The sequence below is a fragment of the Erinaceus europaeus genome, chromosome 17 (genome assembly GCF_950295315.1).
Source record: "Erinaceus europaeus chromosome 17, mEriEur2.1, whole genome shotgun sequence".
Classification (NCBI taxonomy): Eukaryota; Metazoa; Chordata; class Mammalia; order Eulipotyphla; family Erinaceidae; genus Erinaceus; species Erinaceus europaeus.
In genome coordinates, this window is record NC_080178.1 from 73,627,726 (window position 1) to 73,652,300 (window position 24,575).

General features: G+C 41.1%; 1 protein-coding gene across 1 annotated transcript in view; it reads right to left on the bottom strand.

Annotated features, from left to right (window-relative positions):
* Positions 1 to 815: 815 nt before the first annotated feature.
* The window catches only part of GTF2H1 (general transcription factor IIH subunit 1), a 32,727-nt gene continuing 8,967 nt past the window's right edge, over positions 816 to 24,575 (bottom strand). Inside the window, exons 4-15 of the mRNA XM_007515860.3 lie at positions 24,050 to 24,218; positions 22,555 to 22,648; positions 20,502 to 20,651; positions 20,314 to 20,393; positions 13,156 to 13,280; positions 12,962 to 13,049; positions 11,485 to 11,573; positions 10,714 to 10,831; positions 6,723 to 6,813; positions 5,235 to 5,350; positions 2,595 to 2,687; positions 816 to 1,816 (exon numbers count right to left, since the gene is read on the bottom strand). Coding sequence (XP_007515922.1) covers positions 1,730 to 1,816; positions 2,595 to 2,687; positions 5,235 to 5,350; positions 6,723 to 6,813; positions 10,714 to 10,831; positions 11,485 to 11,573; positions 12,962 to 13,049; positions 13,156 to 13,280; positions 20,314 to 20,393; positions 20,502 to 20,651; positions 22,555 to 22,648; positions 24,050 to 24,218 — 1,300 coding nt within the window. The 3' untranslated portion in view covers positions 816 to 1,729. The remainder of the gene's footprint in view (positions 1,817 to 2,594; positions 2,688 to 5,234; positions 5,351 to 6,722; positions 6,814 to 10,713; positions 10,832 to 11,484; positions 11,574 to 12,961; positions 13,050 to 13,155; positions 13,281 to 20,313; positions 20,394 to 20,501; positions 20,652 to 22,554; positions 22,649 to 24,049; positions 24,219 to 24,575) is intronic.

The following is a 24,575-nucleotide window of genomic DNA, read 5'->3' on the forward strand; positions in this document are numbered from 1 at the left end:
CCCGACTCCCTTTTTATTTCCAACCCTTTTGTTGCTCGTTTACTGATGTTGTTGTTGCTATTATTGTTATTGCTGTCATTGTTGGATAGGACAATTAAAAGTGAATAAAGATCAGTATGAGCACACAGGTCAGCAGGTCAAGCACACGCCTATCAGTGAGGCACATGGGACTCCGGTGACTGAACTGAGGGAGCACCACAGGTGATGGAGTGGTGATTGGCATTTTCCTTTCTTCTTTTTTTAAACATTTTAAAATATTTATTTATTCCCTTTTGTTGCCCTTGTTTTATTGGTGTTGTTATTGATGTCATCATTGTTGGAAAGAACAGAGAGAAATGGAGAGAGGAGGGGAAGACAGAGAAGGGGTGAGAAAGACAGACACCTGCAGACCTGCTTCATTGCTTGAGAAATGACTCCCCTGCAGTTGGGGAGCCGGGGGCTAGAACCGGGACCCTTATGCCTCGCGCCATGTGTGCTTAACCCGCTGTGCCACCGCCTGATTCCCCTCTCTCGATTTCTGGCTGTCTCTATCCAATAAAAAAAAAACAACTTTCATGTCTGAGGTTATGAGGTCCCAGGTTCAATCCTCTGCATCAACGTAAGCCTGAGCTGAGCAGTGCTCTAGTCTTTCTCTAAGTGTCACCTATCAGTAAATAATAAAAAGAGTATCTACAAAAAGGGTTCACTTTTTTCTCCAATATTTAATACAAGGCGTATTCAAGTTGATCTCCCCCCCAACCTCTGCATTTAGTCTCTTCAGTCACTATGATTATTGGATATGCTAAGGGTAGTAATAGATACTGGAGAAGTCAAGATATGACAAACTTCTTTTATTTTTTTTTCTAAAGAGGTAAAAATAAGATTTCTTATATTCTTCACTCTTAAGATTTTTTAAACTCTTAAAAATGCAATTACCTCTTTTCAAAGCACATGCAATCTTTAAAAAAAAAATGTAGCAATGTACATTTGCACTCAAAGAAAAACATGCAGCACTAATGTCCCCTGACAAAACACTGCATAAAAAAACCCAATTTCTGCAAATATATTCCCTCTTTATATTTTATGGACTCCAAAACACAAACATTCAGTGCAATATTAATTGTTTTTGTTTTTAATTTCCGTAGGAAACACAGGACCAAGGATGTCTTCTGACTGTAACTGTTATCTGATGGATGAGCAACAGTTTCCCTGTCTTATTTTTAGAGTACCCTCTTCAATTTGCTGATGTAAGGTACAACTAGAATTCAGTAAAACTTGGAGGCCCAAAATCGGAGGGTGGAAGAAAAATACTTAAGGTGTACCCTGTGCAATGAATTCAGGGGGAAAAATTATACACACATGAAACCAAAGGGGGAAAAAGAACACCCCAGATTTTATCAATGTACCCTTTAAAAAAGTTTTTTTTTTTAATTTTTGAAAGCAGCTTAATGTGAATCAAAAGCAGTTCCTGAGTAACTGCAGTAAACAGTGTCTTTTAAAAATATATATATATTTGCAACTTATCTCATTTTGGTTCTGCCTTAGTTTACTTCCCCAGCTATTAGTATAGTCACAGTTCCTTTACTTTCAGTTCACAATGTGCAAGTATAATAGCCTCAGCTCTGAAAGTCTGTGTGGTGCAGATGTTTGTCACTGCTGAGCGACCATCTGCATGACTGTCAAGCCAGGCTTCCAGGATCGCCACAGGTCACAGTTCTGTCTCACAAAACCTGTGAGAATCACGAATCTTTCACGTTTTCTTCATTAGACGACGTGACTGCCACGTGTGGAGCTTGTTGTAGGCTGTCTGCAGCATCTCTTCTATGTGACTTACCAACTGAAAAACACAGGAGACACTTAAGTCAGTGCTTCTGACACAGAGTTGGCACACACTTGAGTGCAGTCTCCAAGTTCACTTATGTTTCCTTAATGAGGCAACACAAAATTCCACTGTCATGGTGTTGAAAGATATATTTTGTACAGAAAAGTAAGAGAGATGTTGGGTACAGTAGAGATCGGAACTTCACCTACACTATGTGGTTATGTTTGCTTTGTCACTAACCAGACATAAGAGAACGTGAAAGGTCTAACTTGTTCTAGGCCTTACTTTTTTTCTATTAGATGATGGAGGTGGACTAAATCAGTTAATACATTAACTAATGCAAAGAAATAAAAAGGACAGAGATGATGATTTCTGAAGCCTGGCTACTCACAGCCCTGGGAGAGTGTGGGGAAGGTGTAGGTCAAAGGATAGGGGCACTCGGGGACATATCTGTAGGTACTGGCAATGCTCCATTTCTTACTATGATTGATGGGTACACATTCTTTTAAAAGTTCTTTTATGATACATCTACAATTAAAATGAAGCAGTCCAGGCAACAGAAAAAATGAATTTGTCTACTCATTTGAACAAAATACAATTAATTTTGGGCTGGGGTTGATAGCATGACGGTTATGCAAAGAGACTCTCATGCCTGAGACTCCGGAAGTCCCAGATTCAATCCCTCCCACACCACTATAAGCCAGAGCTATCAGTGCTCTGGTTAAAAAAAAAAAAAAATTCATTTTACTATACAGGAAAATAAAATGAGACTAAAATTAGATTGTTGCCTTACATTTGTGCTTAAATACTGTCTCCGAATTTTTTCTTGGAATGGGCAGAGTTTTGTAACTTGGAATCGTTCCAAATTACTCTTCATTTTCATTACCTGAAATGAAGGAAATAACAAATTATGCAGAATCTCTAAGACCATATAAGGACCCAGAAACAGGTTACTCCCCCCCCCCCTTAATGGTTTCCAGCAGAAATAGTAGTAGCCAATAACTAAAAGGATTTCAGTAGTAGCCACCACTAAAATCCTTAACATTTTTGCTTATAATTCATCTTTGATATAAAGAAGGTATGGGATATATAGTCCATTATTTATCAGTAATCTAAAAAGTGACACTATTTTATTTGGGACAAAATGGATAGAGCTTGAGGTGATTATGCTTTTTTAAATTTAATTTATTTATATTGGATAAAGACAGAAAAGACACTTACAGCACTGCTTCATTCCATGTGAAGCCGGTGGAGCTTGGAGGTTGAACTGTGTACTCAACAATTGTGCCACCACCTGGCCCCCAGGTGATTACACTTAAAGGAGTAAGAAAAGAGGTGACAGACAACTAGTGGCTTCACCCATGTGGAATCTAGAGATCTTAAATGTAAGAATTTGAGGTGGTTATGGCTGGGGAGTGAAGGCACAGTACTTCTGAGGTAGGCGCAATGTGGAACTATATAATATTGCAAACCACTGTTAACTATAATTTTTTAAAAAGATTTTATTTATTTATTAATGAGGAAGGTAGGAGGAGAGAAGGAACCAGACATCACTCTGGCACATGTGCTGCTGGGGACTGAACTCAGGACCTCATGCTTGAGAGTCCAAAGCTTTATCAATGTGCCACCTACCGGAACACTTAACTAAAAAATTTAAAAATGGCTTAAATAAAAATTAAAAAATAGTAATACTAGCAGTGTCAGAAAAGCCTCTTAGCAACTTGACCAACACAGACCATCTAAACTTTTTTGTTCCTTTGCAAAGTAGTAGATGGAAGATTCTCTTTAACTTGGAGACATTTCAAATTACTTAACTATTTATAATGTATAAAATTAACAACTATTACTACTGATACTTTTATTCTTTTCTACTTATCAATGTCCTTTTATTGGTTAAAATGATTTTTGGAATTAAATAGCTAGTGATGTATCTATCTTTTCATTTTGGAATTTAATGTCCTGAACAATGTAAATATATATATATATATATATATATATATATATATATATAATTATTATTTTTTTTGCCTCCTGGGTTATTGCTGGGGCTCGGTGCCTGCACTACAAATCCACTGCTCCTGGAGGCTATTTTTTCCCCTTTTGTTGCCCTTGTTTTATCATTGTTGTGGTTATTATTATTGTTACTGATGTCATTATTGTTGGATAGTACAAAGAGAAGTGGAAGGAGGAGGGGAAGACAGAGGGGGGAAGAAAGTTAGATACCTGTAGACCTGCTTCACTGCTCGTGAAGAGATCTCCCCTGCAGGTGGGAAGCTGGGGGCTCGAACCAGGATCCTTGTGGCAGTCCTTGTGCTTAATCTGCTGCGCCACCACCTGACTCCCCAAGTAAATAATTTTGAGGCTAAACAATGTGACTGTAGAGTCTCCCCGTGGCTTAGAAGGGAAATTTAAAAAAAACATCTATTTATGGGAGTTGGGAGGTAGCACAGTGGGTTAAGCACAGGTGGCGCAAAGCAAGGACCAGCATAAAGATCCCGGTTCGAGCCCCCAGCTCCCCAACTGCAGGGGCGTCGCTTCACAAGTGGTGAAGCAGGTCTGCAGATGTCTATCTTTCTCTCCTCTTCTCTGTCTTCCCCTCCTCTCTCCATTTCTCTGTCCTATCTAATAATGACAACAACAATGACATCAATAATAACTACAACAATAAAACAAGGGCAACAAACGGGAAAATAAATATAAAAACCATTATTATTTTCCCTTTTTGTTCCCCTTGTTTTTTTCATTGTTGTTGTTATTGCTGTCGTCATCACTGGATAGGACATCAAGAAATGGAGAGAGGAAGGGAGGACAGAGGGGGAGAGAGAGAAAGACACCTGAAGACCTGCTTTACTGCCTGTATGAGACCTGCGTTATCACCCAACCCCCTAGAAGTGAATCTTTTTTTTTTTTTTTTAAAGAATTTATTTATTGGGAGTCTGGCGGTAGCGCAGCGGGTTAAGTGCAGGTGGCGCAAAGAGCAAGAACTGGTGTAAAGATCCTGGTTGAGTCCCTGGCTCCCCACCTGCGGGGGAGTCACTTCACAAGTGGTGAAGCAGGTCTGCAGGTGTCTGTCTTTCTCTCCCTGTCTTCCCCTCCCCTCTCCATTTCTCTGTGTCCTAACAACAATGACATCAATAACAACAACAATTACAATAATAAAAATAAAACAAGGGCAACAAAAGGGAATAAATATTAAAAAAAAATTTATTAATGAGAAAGATAGGAGAGGGAAAGAACCAGACATCACTCTGGTACATGTGCTGCCGGGGATTGAACTCAGGACCTCATGCTTGAGAATCCAATGCTTTATCCACTGCGCCACCTCCCAGACCACAGAAGTGAAATTTTAAGGTACACACTCTCACAAAGGGTGCTGTGAGAGTTAACACCCAAGTTACACAATTACGCTGCTGTGGTAACAATTGGTACCAACCTTTTCTTCTAGGAATGGTGTATTAACTGGAAAGCATGACCAGAAGTGACGTAAAAGTTCACCAACAGCGACATATAGGTGTTTCAATTCAGACTGTATATCAGTTGGCACCATCTCTGCAAACAAAGGAGGAGGTTCATAGGACAAGAACTATTTTCTCTTATATCTTCTTCTTCTAGCGTTTGCCTTCTCTTATATACACACACTTTAAAGAATGATCGTTCGGGATGGGAAGGTAGTTCGGCAATAGAGAACATGTCCTGAATGAGATCCCAGGTTGGATCCCTGCTACCAGAGAGAAAGTCATAGTTGGGGGTGAGGCAGGGCTGGGTAGTGCTGCACCTGGGTGAGCTCACGTCAGAATAGGTGCAAGCTCCAGTACCTGCCTCCACCTCCCACAGTGGCGAAACCTCACCAAGTGGAGAAGCAGTACTGCAGGTATCTTTCACTTTCCCTCTTAGACTTGAACACACACTCTTTGCTAATTCCAACCAAGATGTCTAATTTTGAGACAAACTGATGTTATGGCTGAGCAATCACACAATTTAAATTCTTTTGTGATTGGGGAAGTGTCTTTTAGGCTGTCGTTTAATGTTAGGGTAGGGGAGAAAAAAAAGAAAGCTTGAAGTGTGGAGACAGCAATGTGCCACTCTTTGTAAAATAGGAATGATTCTAAAACCCAGTTCTTGTCTAGATGTTTCAGGAACTGGGTATACATAAATAAACAATCTCAAAGAGTGTTTCAAAAAACAAAAATAAAATAGTAACTTTAGTATTCCTTTGGACTTGCTCTTAAAACAAAGACATTTTAAGCGCTGGTGGCACAAAGCACAAGGACCGGCATAAGGATCCTGGTTTGAGCCCCAGCTCCCCACCTGCAGGGGAGTCGCTTCACAGGCGGTGAAGCAGGTCTGCAGGTGTCTATCTTTCTCTCCCCCTCTGTCTTCCCCTCCTCTCTCCGTTTCTCTCTGTTCTATCCAACAACGACGACAATAATAACTACAACAATAAAACAACAAGGGCAACAAAAGGGAATAAATAAAATAAAATATTAAAAAAAAATTAAAAAACAACAACAAAAAAAACACAAAAAAACAAAGACATTTTTATTAATGGTGAAGGAAGGGGAGAATCTAGAAGTCACCACTTTGGCGTGTGAACTTGGGACTCATGCTTGAAGTCCAGTGCACCACATCCTGGGTCACTCAATTTGCTCTTGATTTCATTTATTTTTAATTGATCAATTAAGCCACCAGAGTGATTTCTAGGGCTCATTGTCTTCAAGGCTCTCTTGTTCCCAGTGGTCATTTTTATATTCCATTTCTCTTTTTCTTAGAGGATGAAGGAGAGAGAAGAACACTGCTCCTGAAGCCCCACACCTTCAGGTGGGGACCAGGGCCTGGAAGCCAGGTCCTCATGCATTAGAATATGTCATTTTTACTGAGTGGGCCAACCTCCGGCCTCTCAATTTAACACCCCAGCACATACGGTTTATAGCTTGCTGTGTTCCGCCTTGCATAAGTGCTCCTCCAGGTGACAGTGCTGCGATGGTACTACTGGCAGCACTACTCGAGAGAACCTGAAAGAAATGAAGACAAATGTCCCGTAAATCTTCATTTTTGTATGAATACGTAACTTATACAAGAGTCAACTATTCCACGAGGTCAGAAAATCTGTGTGTGGAGAAAAAAAACAATTACCTATCAATTTTACAGGAATACCAAGCAAACCCACAGGAACATGAACAATTAAAAGTTTCTGCCTAGCAGAGGCATTTCTTTTGAAAAATTTTGTTGTCATAGGGCTTCACTGGACCAGGCTGACTTTCAGAGAGCTTACTCTAGTGCAGTGGGGACTGGACTAAAACCTAGGTAGTGCACATGGCAAAACAGGTAAGCTATTCTGCTGAACTGTGAAGACCTTTCTTAACAATTCAAATTCTAAACCACCACTTTCTTCTACCCTTGGGCCCCTTTTCAAATGTTCTCTATTCCTACTCTTTGGTTCCTGTTTATTAAACATCTTGTCCTGCCTAAAATATTATTGCCCTTTAGCTAGCAAACTGCAGATACCACGACTCGATCCTGACCTTCCTGGCCAGATGGCTTCACCAACAACCGCTCTGCAGAGGCAGAGATTTGAGCTGAGGCATGAATAATTATTAAGCCCCAGAAGCTGGAGGATATTGTGGGTTTAGGGCATCTGAAGAGAGCAAGAAAAATAGCACAGGAAACAAGAAACAGCTATGATTAAAAACTTAGCATCTTAAAAGTAGAGGGTTGGAGAGACAGCAATAATGGTTACACAAAAGATTTTCATGCCTGAGTCTCTTAGGTTCCAGGTTCAATCCCCAGCATCACCATAAAAGTCAGAGCTGAGCAGTGCACTGGTCTCTCTCTCGGCATCTTTCATTAAAAATAAATGAGTAGGGAGTTGGGCAGTAGCGCAGTGGGTTAAGTGCACATTGCACAAAGTGCAAGGACTGGCATATGATCCTGGTTCGAGCCCCCAGCTCCCCACCTGCAGGGGAGTCACTTCACAGGCAGTGAAGCAGGTCTACAGGTGTCTCTCTCTTCTCTTCCCCCCCTGCCTTCCCCTCCCCTCTCCATTTCTGCCCTAATGACGACGATATCAATAACCATAATAACTGCAACAACAATAAATAAAAAAAAAAAGGGCAACAAAAGGGAAAATAAATAAAAAAACAAATAAATGAGTAGTGGTCCGGGAGGTGGCACAGTGGATAAAGCATCAAACTCTCAAGCATGAGATCCTGAGCTCAATCCCCGGCAGCACATGTACCACAGTGATGTCTGGCTCTTTCTCTCTCTTCTTATGTTTCCCATTAATAAACAAATAAATAAGTAGGACACCAAAGTAAAAACCCCGTGGTGACGGGGAGGGTGGACATTCGGCTTCCCGGGGCGGCAGGGGGGTGGGAAGGCACACAGTCTTTGGTGGTGGGAATGGTGTCTATGTACACTACTATTAAATTGTAGTCATATAATTCACTATTTAATTAATATGAGAGGGGGAAAATTGATTGTATGTCTTGCACTTTTTAAAACACAGACTGAGTCCTTTTAATACATAGGCTGAGTCTTTGATATGTTGACTCTCTCAAAAGCCTAGACCAGGGAGAACAGAAGCAACTGGTGGCACAGCTATATACAAGATGTTGGGTATTGTACAGCAAATCCTAACAAAGGGACTTTTCAAAGTTAACCCAATTACCAAATAATGTGATGATAACAATAACTACCTACTGTCTTCTTGAACCCTAAGACAATAGGAACCTCACATTTCCAATATAGAGCCTATACTTCCCCCAGTCCTGGAACCTTAGGGTGGGGCGCACTCTCCTGCATGCTTCTCTCAATTCATATCAAATAATATTGCATCCACCGATCACAACTTAATCAACACAAGTGCCACCTCAGCATGCTTCACTTCAGAATGTGTCCAGAGACTTCAGGTGTGGAATGACAACCCTTCAGCTTCATTACTTGGGTGAGACTGTTCCTTTCATAGTATTCTCTAATTCCATTCCAGGTAGTTCACTTTCTAACAAAGTCTCAAAACCTAGATATAGACCAGGTACCCTGAGATAGAGCATATGTTCACACCTATCCATAAACTAGGGCAAAATATATACCTGAAAGCAAAAGTACACAATAGTCTGCAGTGAGTACCCCCTAATACTTCATCTGCACTATTCCAGTCTTTAGGTCTATAACTGTTCAACAATTTGTTTGGCTTTGTATGTTAACTCTCTTTTCAGCCACCAGGTTCCAGATGCCAACAGGATGCCAACCAGACTTCCCTGGACAGATGACCCCACCAAGGTGTCCTGGAGCTCTGCTTCCCCAGAGCCCCACCCTACTATGGAAAAAGAGAGGCAGGGTGGGAATATGGATCGACCAGTCAACGCCCATGTTCATCGAGGAAGCAATTACATAAGCCAGACCTTCTGCATCCCACAATGACCTTGGGTCCATACTCTCAGAAGGATAAAGAATAGGAAAGCTATCAGGGGAGGGAATGGGACATAGAGATCTGGTGGTGGGAACTGTGTGGAGTTGTACCCCTCCTATCCTACGGTTTTGTTAATGTCTCCTTTTTAAAATAAAGAATTAATTAAAATAAATGAGTAAATAAATAAACGAGAGACAGTATAATGGTTATACAAAAATACTTCTAAAAAAAAATTGGGGGTCGAGCAGTAGCACAGCAGGCCTCAGCATGTGGTGCGAAGCCCCAGAAATGGTTTAAGGATCCCGGTTCGAGCCCTGGCTTCCCACCTGCAGGGCAGTCACTTCACAGGCGGTGAAGCAGGTCTGCAGGCGTCTATCTTTCTCTCCCCCTCTCGCCATTTCTCTCTGTCCTATCCAACAACGATGACATCAATAACAACAATAAAAAAACAACAAGGTTAACAAAAAGGGAAAATAAATATTAATATTAAAAAAATAGCCTCCAGGAGCAGTGGATTCACAGTGCAGGCACCAAGCCCCAGCAATAACACTGCAGGCAAAAACAAAACAAAACAGAACACATCCCACAAGCCTAACCTCTACCACTCCCCTCCCGCACCCCCCCCAAATGTCCCAGAGGCTCTGAGGTTCCAGGTTCTCTTGCACTGCCATAAACCAGAATTGAGCAGTGCTTTGTCTCAGTTGTTAGATCCGTCAGTCTTTCTCCCCACTCTTTGCTAAAAGAATTAAAATTAAAAATGAATAATAAGGAAAAAAAAAAGTGGCTGTGTGGAAAACTGGTCAGGTTTTCTCAAGTCAAAGAGGAAAAAATGCTGAAGCACCTAAAGGCCGTGCTGGCTGTCGGAAGTATGAGTATGGGGGAAAGTGACACTGTGCCTCGCAAGCAGTGTCAGAAATATGCTGGAGACACGGTCAAGCTGTGCATGAAGGGAGAAAAAATCAGCAATCACAACTCAGAATCTCACTTCACTAATTTATTGTCAGACACTTCTTAAATATGTTAAATACTTCTTTCCATTAACTTCATTCTTTCAATTATTAAAACAATTAAAAATTTGGTCATGGGACCGGATGGTGGTGCACCTGGTTGAGCACGCATGTTACAATCTGCAAGGACCTGGGTTCGAGCCCCCAGTCCCCACCTGTAGGGGGAAAGCTTTGCAGTGATGAAGCAGGGCTGTAGGTGTGTCTCTCTCCATCTCTATCACCTCCTCCCACCTTGATTTTGCCTCAATCCAATAAATAATAAAGTTAATAAAAAGAAATAAAAAAATGGTCATAGTGGCATGGAAGTGGTGCAGTAGATAAAGTGTTGGACTCCAAAGCATGAGGTCCCAAGACTGATGATGAGTGGTACCCTACCCCCAACCTCGTTATTCAATAAATAAATCTTAAGCAAAGCAGTCATATAGTCCAATCTGTTGCAGTCATGAAGTAAAGGAACCATGGGGAATTCTGGTTTTCAAACTGTGCAAGTCACATACCTGAGTTAATTTGGGTGTATATGCTTCCATTTCTTCTCTAATACTCTGAAAAGAATTAATAATGTCCTGACTTGTTGCATACTGTAGTGACTGGATTGGAGTAGGACCATGATAATACCTGAAGGTTAGCAAAGCAAGAGATTGACAGTCACAAAGGGCAATGCTCTTCAACTTCTTCAAATCATCTTGCAGTCTTGATACAATACTCTCCCCAAAACAAAAGTGTTAAGACGTTTCAATAGAATAGGACCCTATAGGACCTATAAAGCAGTAAATAAAAACACATATAACCAAAAACTATTCTTTAGAATTTGATCTTTAGGATTCCTTCCAGAGAAATAAAAAGTACATTCTAAGAAAAAGGATACCGTGTGTGCGCGCGCGCGCGCATACGCACGCGCACGAGACCAGTGCCCAAGCTTGTGTGTGTGTGCGCGCTCGCACGTGCATGAGACCACAGTGCCCAAGCTTGTGTGTGTGTGTGCACGTGCATGAGACCACAGTGCCCAAGCGTGTGTGTGTGTGTGTGTGTGTGTGTGTGTGTGTGTGTGTGTGTGCGCGCACGCACATGAGACCACAGTGCCCAAGCTTGTAGTGGGGGCCAGGCTTCAACTTCATTTGTGTACAAGGCAAAGCAGCACATCATCCAGGTGAGCTGTTTCTGCTGGTTCAAGGATATTGTACTTTTATGGTGATGAACTGAATATAATTTAAGTAACAGACTATAGAATATTTTCTGCTTCAAGGTAATTTAAAATTGACCAAACTTACCTATCTGACTTCTTTAGGTTTAGTGCAATTGTTTTTATGGCATTATTTTTTCCCAAGTCTTCATATTCAATGGACTCTTGTAATTTCGCCTATAATTAACAACAGTACCTTTTATTTTAGTTGTACCGTAAGACAAACAAATGAAAAAAACCCACCCCCCAAAAAAATAAATAAGACTAACTAAAACTACAGAAGGTTTAGAAGTAAAACTACATAGAAGGTATAAAGCCGTCCACGATCTTCACTTCCTCAAAACAATGCTCTAATGTTAAGCGAACAACTTGAAAAAAAGTGCATGTTTTCCTATACTTGGACTATACTACTACTAAACTTTTAATTTGGAGAATCTGATAGCTTATAAAAATTTACATTTTACTATTCCTCTCCAAGAGCTAGTTTTTAATCAAATGTATTGCAAATAAAAAATATATTTTCCCCCCACCTGCAGGGGAGTCGCTTCACAAGCGGTGAAGCAGGTCTGCAGGTGTCTATCTTTCTCTCCCCATCTCTGTCTTCCCCTCCTCTCTCCATTTCTCTCTGTCCTATCCAACAACTATAACAATGAAAAATCAACAAGGACAACATAGGGGAAAATAAAATTAAAAAAAAAAAAAAGAGAGAGGTTCAATCCCCCTGCACCACCTTTAGCCAGAGCTGGGCAGTGCTCTGGTGTTTCTCTCTCAATCTCTCACTCCTTCTCTCTCTCTCTCTGCATCTCCCTCAAAAATAAAAATAAAATATTTAATTAAAAAAAATTTTAAAAGGGAGCCGACATCAATAACAACAATAACTACAACAACAATAAAAACCAAGGGCAACAAAAGGGAATAAATAAATATTTAAAAATAAATAAAAATAAAAACAAAAGCTTCAACATTATGACTTGGGGGATAGCATAAAGGTTATGCTTAAGATTGTCATAGCTGAGGCGTCAAGGTCTCAGGTTCAATCCCCAGCACTCGCAGAACTGTACTGATACAACCTAAAAAAACTCACCTGACTGCCCTTTCAAGTTTTATCATCCCCAACAACACAACCCAGATCAAAGCACTAGTTAATAATAAATAAAAGTTAACTTGAGCCCATAGCGAACTAGCTAGCAAGTTCAAGTTGCAGCAGCACTGTTTAAAATGCTTCATAATTAGGGGGCCGGATGGTGGTGCACCTGGTGGAGTGCACATGTTAACAGTGCTCAAGGACACAGGTTCAAGCCTCTGGTCTCCACCTGCAGGAGGAAAGCTTCTCTCTGTCTCTCTCCCTCTCTGTCATCCCTTTCCCTCTCGATTTCTGGCTGTCTGTAGTCAATATATAAGTAAAGATAATAAAAAAATAAAATAAAATGTTTCATAATTTAGTCACAAGGGCTGGTCAGAAAAACATTATTTGAAATAATAAAGAGTCAGCCTAAAGCACTCATGGTCACATACGGTATTTGGAGAAGCCTGAGCCCCAAGGACTCTGCACACTTCACTCCTACCCGCTTGACTGCTGGCTGAAAGGAATCTGCATCCCCGCAATTTCCATCTGTGCTGCTGGGCTCACCATTTTGTTCATGTTGTGCTTCTCTTAAAACAAAGGAGGAAATTAGTGTTAAAACCACCACTACAACCACACAACTCCATCTAGTTATTAGAAAAGGCCAGTCACTGCACCTTTGTATGGATACTTAACTGTTTCCGGAGACCTGCTGCGAGGACCATGGCACTGTGATGGTTGAATCTCTTGATGATGGCTGCATTGCTGTTCTCCTTTATGGATTTAGAATTAGCAGAAGGCACAGAAGAAATGCCGTATCCCTATGAGAAACAATTTAGGACATTACAAATCTGAATAAGGTTCTGGTTTTCTTACTTATTACAAGACATGCTTAATTGAAAATATTTATAGGTAGACATTTAAAAGTGACCTTACGCACATAAAAATGAAGAAATACCACTAGCTTATTTTAGCATCACAAGAAATTTCAATTGCCTTTTTTGCCCCTCTCCTCAGAGGAATACTGGGTCTAGTTAGCAAAATAGGAAATGAAGGTATTATATAACACTGGAAAAATACCCAGATTTGGGGTGATATATATATTCAAATTTTGGCTTTATTACTTCTAGTATTAGTCTAAGCAAATCAATCAACTTTTCTGAGCTCTAAAAATGGAATGCTGGAGAATTAAATGATACAGTGTTTTTAAATATACACTAAGTGTATGTCTGTGTGCAAGCCTTATGTGATAAGCCCTGCAGATAGCAAGTTGGCACGGCCCTATTCTTTTTTTGTTGTTGCCTTCAGGGTTATTGCTGGGGCTCTGTGCCTGTACTACAAATTCACTGCTCCTGGAGGCTATTTTTACCCTTTTGTTGCCCTTGTATATAGTTATTATTGTTGTTGTCATCGCTTTTTTGTTGTTGTTGGATAGGAAAGAGAGAAATCAAGAGAGGAAGGGGAGACGGGAAGAGAAAGATAGACACCTGCAGCCCTGCTTCACAGCTTGTGAAGTGACCCATCTGTAGGGGGTTCGAACCGGGATCCTTGCACTCTGCACCATGTGCACTTAACCCACTGTGCTACCATCTGACCCCCAGGCCCTATTCTTAAACAAGTCTTAGCTAGTTAGTGGGATGCTGTGCTATAAGCCAGTGTACAGTTAAGACTTACAGGCTCTGGAGCAGAGGGTAGATAGCATAATGGTTATGCAAACAGACTCTCATGCCTGAGGCTCCAAAGTCTCAAATTCAATCCTTCGCACCACCATAAGCCAGAGCTTAACAGTGCTCTGGTTAAAAAAAAAAAAAAAAAAAAAAAAAAAAGGGAAGCAATTACAGAAGCCAGACCTTCTACCTTCTGCAACCCACAATGACCCTGGGCCCATGCTCCCAGAGGGATAGAGAATGGGAAAGCTATCAGGGGAGGGGGTGGGATATGGAGATTGGGTGGTGGGAATTGTGTGGAACTGCACCCCTCCTACCCTATGGTTTTGTTAATTAATCCTTTCTTAAATAAAAAAGGAAAAAAAAAAAAAGACTTACAGGCTCTATGAGAGGAACTGATCAATCCCAATGGAGAAGAGCAGGGATAGGGTTCAAAATAGCTTCTCAGTGCACCATTAAGATCAACAGGTGCTTGCAAGGCAGACAAGGAGATGACATTTCAGGGAGAGAAAATTGCTAAAACAAAGGCACGGAAGCAATTATCGCGCACTGTTATACAGGTTTGTATGTAAAGCTGACGGGTGGGCCAGGGAGAGGTGAAACATAAAACTGAAAAGGTAAAGAAATACATAGAAATAAAAAGATTATTAATACTCATACCCCCCCCCCTTTTTTTGGTAGCACTGTAGTGTCACATGGTAACCATCAAGTGGACTCACTAGGATAATTTTTCAAATTATTTTTTAGAGATGGAGCAAGGGACACAGAAGCATCAAAGCACTTCCCCACCCAGGTCCGTCCTTGAGCTTTCGAAGACATATTTTTTATCAAGTGGGCTATCTTCTTGGCCCTGACATCCGTTCATAAGCAATTTCTCAGAGCCACATACAAGCCACAGGCTGTGAATACAGGTCAGTAAAAAAGGACAGTGAGCCTCACATAATTCACACTCTACTCAGAGGAGGCAAGTAAAAAAGATCAGATTACTTTTCAAAGTGGCAAATGTCAGGAGGCAAGTAGAAGTTAGAATTTAGACTGGGAAAAAGAGCTCCTCTGGAGAGAGATGTCAAGGAAGATCTCTGAAGGACTGACATTAGATACGACGTCACAAGATGGGCAGATGTTAGTTAGTTAGCTTAAGGAGTAGGGAGAATGAACAGCAGATGTAAGGGTCCTGCAAGGCAGAGAAAGCTTGGATGAAACCGAATGGCCACTAGGTATGAAGCATGAATGAGCTGAAGTGGGCCAAACTGAGGTAAAGTAGGTAAAGGCCAGGCCAAAAGAGGCCTCGTGGAATTTTTAAGTTCAAGGAAAAACTATAGAAGAGGAAGAAAACAATCTGATGACAACTCTTCAGTGCTGAGAATGAGCTATCGGCAAGAGTGAGACAGGACACTCAACCAGGAGGGCAATACAATCCAGTCAAAGACAATGGTACCATAAAAGCAAGAGGCTGTTAAGAGTTTGTAGACAGAGTGTTGGATGGTAGCGCAGCGGGCTAAGTGCAGGTGGTGCAGAGCACAAGGAACTGTGTAAGGATCCTGGTTTGAGACCCCAGCTCCCCACCTGCAGGGGAGTTGCTTCACAGGTGGTGAAGCAGGTCTGCAGGTGTCTTTCTTCCCCCCCCTTCTCTCTCCATTTCTCTCTGTCGTATCCAACAACGATGACATCAATAACAACAACAGGCAGGGGACTGGGGAGATAGCATAATGGTTATGCAAAGACACTCTCATGCCTAGGTTCCAAAGTCCCAGGTTCAATTCCCTGCACCACCATAAGCCAGAGCTGAGCAGTGCTCTGTTAACAAAAAAAACCACAATAACTACAATAAAACAAGGGCAACAAAAGGGAATAAATTAATATTAAAAAAAAAAAAGGTTTGTGGACAGAGATGTATTTAAATCAGAAATATATTGTGGGAGACTTGCTGATAAGCTGGATGTGGGAAGTGATGGAAAGGGAGGGACTGAGCAACTGAGCTCATGGTGGTTTTATTTATTTTAAAGATTTTATTTATTAATGAGAAAGAAGGAGAGAAAGAACCAGGCATCACTCTGGTACATGTACTGTTGGGGTTTGAACTCAGGACCTCATGCTTGGGAGTCCAACACTTTATCCACTGTGCCAGCTACCAGACCTTTTTTTTTTTTAAACCGGGAAAGGGACTTACAAGAAGAGAATCAAAGGTTCTACCTCTGACACGTTATACACTGGTATGTCTGAAATGTCCAAGTGAAGCCATCAGACAGTTGTATGTAGAATTTTTAAGGTCGGGGATTAGATCAGCACTATTTACAATCTCTCATTATATAATTACTATTGGGTGGTCAGAAAAGTCATGATGTATTTTTCTGTTTTCCTAAGCAAAAAATGAGTCATGATGTTTCCAACAATCCAATATTTAAAGCAATGTAATGGAGAGAATATATGGGGGGGGTGTTCATGACCACACTTATATCAAACAGGAGAGGAGGCATAAAAAAAATGGACCCAACTAACATTTCTATTAAGGGTACTTACTGGTTATATAACTATTAATGTATCTGTGAATGGAATACAGATTGACTATTGTGTACAAGGATCTTCTTTTTTTATATTTTTATTTATTATTGGATCGGGACAGAGAGAAATTGAGAGGGGAGGAGATAAGGAGGCAAAGAGACAGACACTTGCAACCTTCTTTACCACTTATGAAGCTTTCCCCCTGCAGGTGGGGACCAGAGGCTTGAAGCTGGGTCCTTGAGCACTGTAATGTGAGTGCTTAACCCGGTACACCACCGCCTGCCCCCACAAGGATCTTCTCTTAAGGCAATCAAACAAGGTCAGTATTTTGGAGCGGGCAGGGGTAGGAGATGACTGACATTTAACACTGCATAAGTTTGGTCCCAGGTTCAAATCCTGGCATTACTATAAGGCAGAGCTGAGTAGTGCTTTGGCAAAAACAAAACCAAGAAGAAAGGAAAAAGTGAGTTTATATATCTTGGCACATATTTGCTGATTTGATAGACTTGCAAGCTTATGCACTGCTTAAATGGTGACATTCTGAGCAGTGCTGAGATGATTTTGTCATTATACAAGTGTCAGAGGGTAATCACATAAACAACATCATCAATAACTATAAAAAAACAAGGGCAGGGAGTCGGGCTGTAGCGCAGCGGGTTAAGCGCAGGTGGCGCAAAGCACAAGGACCGGCATAAGGATCCCGGTTCAAACCCTGGCTCCCCACCTGCAGGGGAATCGCTTCACAGGCGGTGAAGCAGGTCTGCAGGTGTCTATCTTTCTCTCCTCCTTTCTGTCTTCCCCTCCTCTCTCCATTTCTCTCTGTCCTATCCAACAACAATAACTACAACAATAAAAAACAAGGGCAACAAAAGGGAATAAACAAAATAAAATTAAAAAACAAAACAAAACAAGGGCAACAAAAGGGAAGATAAATAAAAAATAATATTTATTACTTACTGATGAGACACAGAGACAGACTGATGATCTCTGGTATGTGGTGGTAGTGAGAACTGAAGGTGAGACCTCTGGGGGTTCGGGCATGCAAGTCTATCAATGTATGACTCCCTGATATGTCTACAATTTGATTGTAGCCATAACATTACCTAACATCTCTATCATGGCACTAATTATCATTTCAATTAAGTGGTGAGAACAATTAAGACCTGGTCTCTGGCAGGGGAACTAGCCTACTATTTAAAAGACTTTCATGCCTGACCTAGATTCAATGACCTAAGTTCAACCCTTCCCTCACACCACAAGTCAGAACTGAGCAATCCATCAGTTTTAGCCTGGGAAGTGATGCAGCAGATAAGGTGTTGAACTGAAGAAGCGAAATCTCCAGGGTTCCATGCTCTTGTCCTCTCATATTAAATATATATGTCTGAGGCATCAAAGGTCTCAAGCTCACTCCCCAGCACTAACACGTGCCAGAATTCAGCAAGTGCTCTGGTTAAAAATATCTACTTTTAGCGCACATGGCGCAAGGCCCTGTGTAAGGATCCTGGTTCGAGCCCTGGCTCCTCACCTGCAGGGGAGTCGCTTCACAGGTGGTGAAGCAGGTCTGCAGGTGTTTATTTTTCTCTTCCCCCCGTTTTCCCCTCCTCTCTCCATCATTCTCTGTCCTAACAATGACAACATCAATCACAATAACTACAACAATAGTAAAAAAAAAAAAAAAAAAAGCAACAAAAGGGAAAATAAAAAAAAAAAATCTTTTAGTAATGTGAAGCCTGTAAAATAGTCATACTCTTGGAAGAGCAACCCCAGGATTTCTGAGGTTGACCATTATGCCATCAGCAAGGTCCCCAACCACTGAATAAGCCATGAAGAAGACAGTAACAAACTAGTTTTCATTGCAGATGTCAAGGCCAATAAGCACCAGATAAAACAGGCTGTAAAGAAACTATGACAACTGATGTGGCCAATGTCAGCACCCTGATAAGACCTGACGGAGAGAAGGCGGCTTATGCTTGATTGCCTTGGATGTTGCCAACAAAACTGGGATCATCTAAACTGAGTCCAACTGCCCAATTCTAAATATAACTTTTGACTCATACAAATAAAACAAAAACCAGTATTCCTGATTATAATCACTATGATGTATATTTATCTCCAGAGCTTGCTTACTCACTAGTTACAAGTCTGCATCCATAAAAAGTTATCTTCCAGGGGCCAGGTGGTGGCAAACTCGGTGCGCAAAGAACAGGGTTTGAGGCCCCCCCCCCGGCCCCCTACTGCAGGGGGAAAGCTCTGCGAGTGGTGAAGTAGTGCTGCAGGCATCTCCTTCTCTCATCCTCTCTATCTCCCCTCTTTCCTCTTGATTTCTGACTGTTTCTATCCAATAAATATATAAAGATTTAAAAAAAGTACCTTCCCAATTTTCTTACTCCCCCAAAGTCAATACTATTACCCTCACTGTCTAGGAATACTGGTCTTGGCAATTCTAAAAATTAATGGTGTCTGAGTCAAGTAGCTTGGTTTTAATCACCTTGCACTTAAAAAGTAAGGCCTAGGGGGCTGGGTGGTGGCACCCTTGGTGGAGTGTAGGACCCAGGTTTAAGGCCCCAGTCCCCACCTGCAGAGGGTAAGCTTCATGAGCAGTGAAGCATTGCTACAGGTGTGTCCCTCTCTATCTCCTCCCTTCCCTCTTGATTTCTCTCTAGCCAAAAAAAAAAAAAAAAAAAAAAAAATCACCAAACACACCTAAGGTATGTTTAGTTCAGATTGATATTGACAATATGCAAAATGACGAAGTAACACGTATCTGTGTAATATACCATAATTTTTTATTAAGACAAAAACACCACATTTTCCCCCCTCCATCATAATTCTCCAAGCTTCAGTTCAGTCAGGATCAGATTCTCCAAGAAAGCGATGAGAATTATCAGGAAAACAACAGAATTTCATTAAAGACCAGCTCACCTGAAGGATTATTTTCTGTTAATTAGACTTTAGATTGTAGCACAACATTTTATCTTTGACTTTTCTCACCTGGTGACTACATGCACTAAAATAAGAGGGAAAAGTTAGGGGAGAAAAGAAAAAGACAGGGAGGTATAAGCATGTTTACACGGACAACAAAAAAAGAAGTTCAAAGAGAAGCAAGGAACTGAAAGCACATGAGTGAGAAGAGTAACTAAGGAAAGCGAGTTCCTAGCCCAGAAGTCTTAACCAAAAAATCACATCTTTCCCCCTCACTGTATGAAACTAAAACTCTGGAATCGTGACGCTGAGGAGACAGTTCATACTCGACAGCCCGTCTAGCTACAGAAACATGAGGAGGCTAGTGTAGGTAACGGTCACAAGTGTGCTCGAGGTGGGACAAATGATACAAAATAAGGGACGTCAACAAATACATCTTTTTGTTGTCTACTAATACTTCCTCAGATATTGTTCAATGGCTAGCTAGAGCGAAAAGCTAGACTCACCAATACGTGGGAGAACTGGTAATGAGGGAGCCAGCAAATTCTCCAGACAGAATCTCAGCTCTAAATTGGAATTCTTATAGTGAACAACACTACTGAAAAGGACTTCGGACACATCACTCCACAAATGAAAGCATATTAAGTGTTTTACTTCTCCAAGTGGAACATCCACACAACTAAGGCAACTTTAAAGCTGTAAGAATATTACTGATGATTAGGTCAAGACAGTTTTTCTCCTAAAACCACACATTACTACTTACCTCATCTAATGGTTTATCTTCCAAAGCTGTCAGGTCAAGTAGAGGATTTTTCACTCCTAATGAAACCATTGTTTTCAACCCTAGAAAATCAATCAGTGGGGAAAAAAGTTAATCATGTTTCTATTCAGAAGTCAGCACCAGTTACTAGAGAGCAGCAGTGCTGACGTGTCTCGCGAGTGAGCAGTTACCTTTTTCATCTATTTTGGCACATTCTGCGAAAAGATCCTTTGACCCTGTATTTAGCCGGTCCCTGTGAAAATAATGTGACTGAAAAAAGCGTGTCCAGAATTCCTTTTCTGTCATGTTGTGGGGGACATTTTCTGCATACTTCATTTTCACTGTGGATGAAAAGGAACAGTTACGAGCTGAGTTTGTTTTGTAAACTTTATACTTCTAGGGTTGGACTTCCTGCCCACATGACTGATTCCACTGATCAAACAGGACTCTATCTTCTTCTTCTTTTTTTTTAATTTTTAAAAAATCTTTATTTATTGGATAGAGATAGCCAGAAATCTAGAGGGTAGGGGAAATAGAGATCGAGAGAGACAGAGAGACACCTGCAGCACTGCTTCACCATTTGCAAAGCTTTCCCTCTGCAGGAGGGGACCAGGGGCTCAAACCTGGGTCCCTGAGCACTGTAACATGTGCGCTCAACCAGGTGCGCCACCACCTGGCCCCCTCTATCTTTATTATTTAGTTTCTTTTTTATTTTTATTTTTATTTATTTATTTATTTTCCCTTTTGTTGCCCTTGTTGTCTTTTTTTATTGTTGTTGTAGTTATTGTTGTTGTTATTGATGTGGCTGTTATTGGATAGGACAGAGAGAAATGGAGAGAGGAGGGGAAGACAGAGGGGGGAGAGAAAGACAGACACCTGCAGACCTGCTTCACCGCCTGTGAAGCGACTCCCCTGCAGGTGGGGAGCCGGGGGCTGGAACTCGGATCCTTACGCCGGTCCTTGCGCTTTGCGCCACCTGCGCTTAACCCACTGTGCTACCGCCTGACTCCCTATTTAGTTTCTTTTTAAAAATATTTATTTTCCCTTTTGTTGCCCTTGTTTTATTGTTGTAGTTTTATTGATGTCATTGTTGTTGGATAGGACAGAAAGAAATGGAGAGAAGAGGGGAAGACAGAGAGAGGGAGAGAAAGATATACACCTGTAGACCTGTTTCACTGCCTAAAATGACTCCCCTGCAGGTGGGGAGCCAGGGGCTCGAACCGGGATCCTTACACTATTCTTTGTGCTCTGCACCACGTGCACTTAACCGACTCCCAAGGATAAGTAAATTTAAGAACCCTAATGGAAGGGATGGCAGTCATCATACCATGAACTGAGCATATTACTCACTGAACCCTTAATGTCTGCCATAAAAGCAAGGTGGCGGTGTGCTCAGTAGAACACACAGATTACTGTGCACAAGGACCTGGGTTCAAGCCCCCAGTTGCCAGGGTCAAGGGGGAAGCTACACACAAGTAGTGGAGCAGTGTCTCTCTAGTTCTGTCTTTATTAAAATAGAATTAAAAGGTGGTGGGTAGTAGCACACCCTGTTGAGTGCATATGCTACAACACTGGAGAAACTGAGTTCATGCTCCTGATCCCTGGTTACAGGTGGGAAGCTTCACTTTCAGTGAAGCAATGCTGCAGGCATCATTCTCTCCCCCTCTCTCCCACTTCCCCCTCAATTTCTTTTTTGTAATAGCAGAGCACTACTTAGCTCTGGCTTATAGTGGTGTGGGAGGTTGAACATGCGAACTTGGAACCTCAGGTATAAGAATCTGTTTGCATAACCATTATGCTATCTCACTCACCTTTTTTTTTTTTTTTTTTTGCCCATTTCAATTTCTGTTGCTATCCAATAATAAATAAAATTGGAAAAAGAAAAAAAAAAAAAAGGAAACCACAGGGGAGGGGAATTGTTGTAGAGGCAGTGAGTCCCTGTGATAATCCTGGCGGAAAAAACACATACGCACACTGTAACTTACACACTGGGTAAAGTACTTGGTGTATTTTATTGCATTAGATCAGAATAAAGGTAAAGGATTTTATATCCCCCCACCCTCCCACACACTGGGGTTTCATGGACTCCCCGTGTGGTATGGGAGTTTGAACCCAGGCCCAGGAGCATCATAAACTGTGGTTCTACCAGTTGAGCCATCTCCTGGACCACAGGTTTTTATTTTTAATGAATATTGTCAGATTTATACAAACACATATTTTAATTACTGGGAAGATGACTCTTACCTGCTGGATAGGTCCTAAATATGGACTCAATGATATCTGAGGTTAAATTGTATCTCAGACCATTACAGCCATCTGTTTGGGGTCGGACATCAGCCTGAAATAAAGACAACATATACACATGTATATTTATTAGAATATGGGAGAGGATGTCTACATTCGCAACATGTCAAAGGCAGACAAACAGAAAGTATGAATGAATGATAGTAACAGAAAGTAGTTTTTCATCTTCCCTGCTGGTTTCAGGAAAGGGCGCAAAGATGCCTAGTTTGGTTTACAATCGCAGTTACACCTACAAAGCCCGGTTCCCTGGAAATCCAACAAAGACAAGTGGGCATGTTTCAGTGTGGTCAGGAGAGCTTTAGTATACAACCTGTTCACATACCAAGCTCACAGTCTGAAAAGAATTGCTTCACCATTTGTGAAGCTTCCCACCCTGCTACCACCCAGTTCCAAAATTCTTAACTATTAAAGGAAACAAACATTTGTCCTATTGTTTAAAGGATCTGGGTTCAAGCTCCCATTCCTCACTTGCAGGGGGAGAGAACATCACAAGCAGTAAAGTTGGGCTGCAGGTCTTTCTCTCTTTTTATTTCCCCCAGCACTGCTGAGCTCTGGCTGATGGTGGTGCAGCGGACTGAACCTAGGACTTTAGAGCCTCAGGCATGAGAGTCTCTTTGCATAATCATTATGCTATCTACCCCTCTTTCAGTTTCTCTTTGTTCTAAGAAAAAAAGAAGGGGGGGTAAATAAAAAGAAAAAAAAAAGACTGCCAGGAGCCATTTGGCTACACTGAGCCTCAGCAATAATTCTAGTGGCAATAAAAATAAGTAAATAGTAGTCTGGGAGGTGGTGCAGTGGATAAAATGTTGGACTCTCAAGCATGAGTTCAATCCCCAGCAGCACATCTGGTTCTTTCTCTCTCCTCTTATCTTTCTCATGAATAAATAAATAAAATATTTTAATAAATAAATAATCCATTTGGTTTCCAGCATGCTAGGGTCAAGAAGAAAAACCAAAGGAAGCTAAGTCGTGGGTACACGTCATAATGTTCAAGGGCATGGGTTCAAGTCTCAAGTCTCCATGTGTAGGTGGAAAGCTTCACGAGCAATGAAACAGTGCTGTGGTATGTGCTCTCCCCCCCCCCACATTCCTTCTTGATTTCATTCTGTTTTTACCCAACACATAAATACATAAGTAAAAATATTAAAAAATAAAGACCATGAAAAGATAATAGGCAGAAAAGAAAAAATCACATTTAAAAAATACTTTAAGAGGCCCAGGTGGTGGCGCAGTGAACAAAGGATTGGAGTCTCAAATATGAGATCCAAAGTTCAGTCACTGGCCTCCCATGTGCCAGGATGATGGTCTGGTTCTCCCCCATCTCCCCTAAACATATGTACAGTCAACAGGCTGAATTTTCTATCGATCTGCTTAAGGAAATGTTCAGAAACATCAGGGTTTCACCACCCCCAATAAATCTCTGAAGGTCACATACCAGAAATGCCGCAGAGATGCCGACATCCTGCTTGTGATTGACGGCGGCAGAGGAACTGTCTGTGGCATTGACATTTAAACGATTGGCCCAGAACTCCTCAGCACTTATCACCTGACTCACAACAAGGTCTTTATAAAGCTGAAACAGAACAGGATCTTCTTGCAGCATTCTGGTGATAGAATATATTGAATATAATATCAAACCTCTAGAACACCATTTAAGTAATGTTTTTGAAAAAGGCTTTAGTGAAACAAAAATCAAAACACAGAATTTTTATTTTGTTGACTGAGCAACAAAGGCCATTTAACTTATGTTAATTTACATGCAAAGTGAGGAAGAGATAAAGACAAACCTGAAGTAGTACAGTTTAAGCTTGGAAGGCATAAATTTAATCTGTTTTTATCTCCATACCATAGTGATTCAAAGGCCAGTTTTTATTTTGCTTGTTTTATTGTATTATCTGATATTGTATTATCTGTATATTGTATTATCTGATTTTAATGCGATGCCAGGTCTTACACACGTG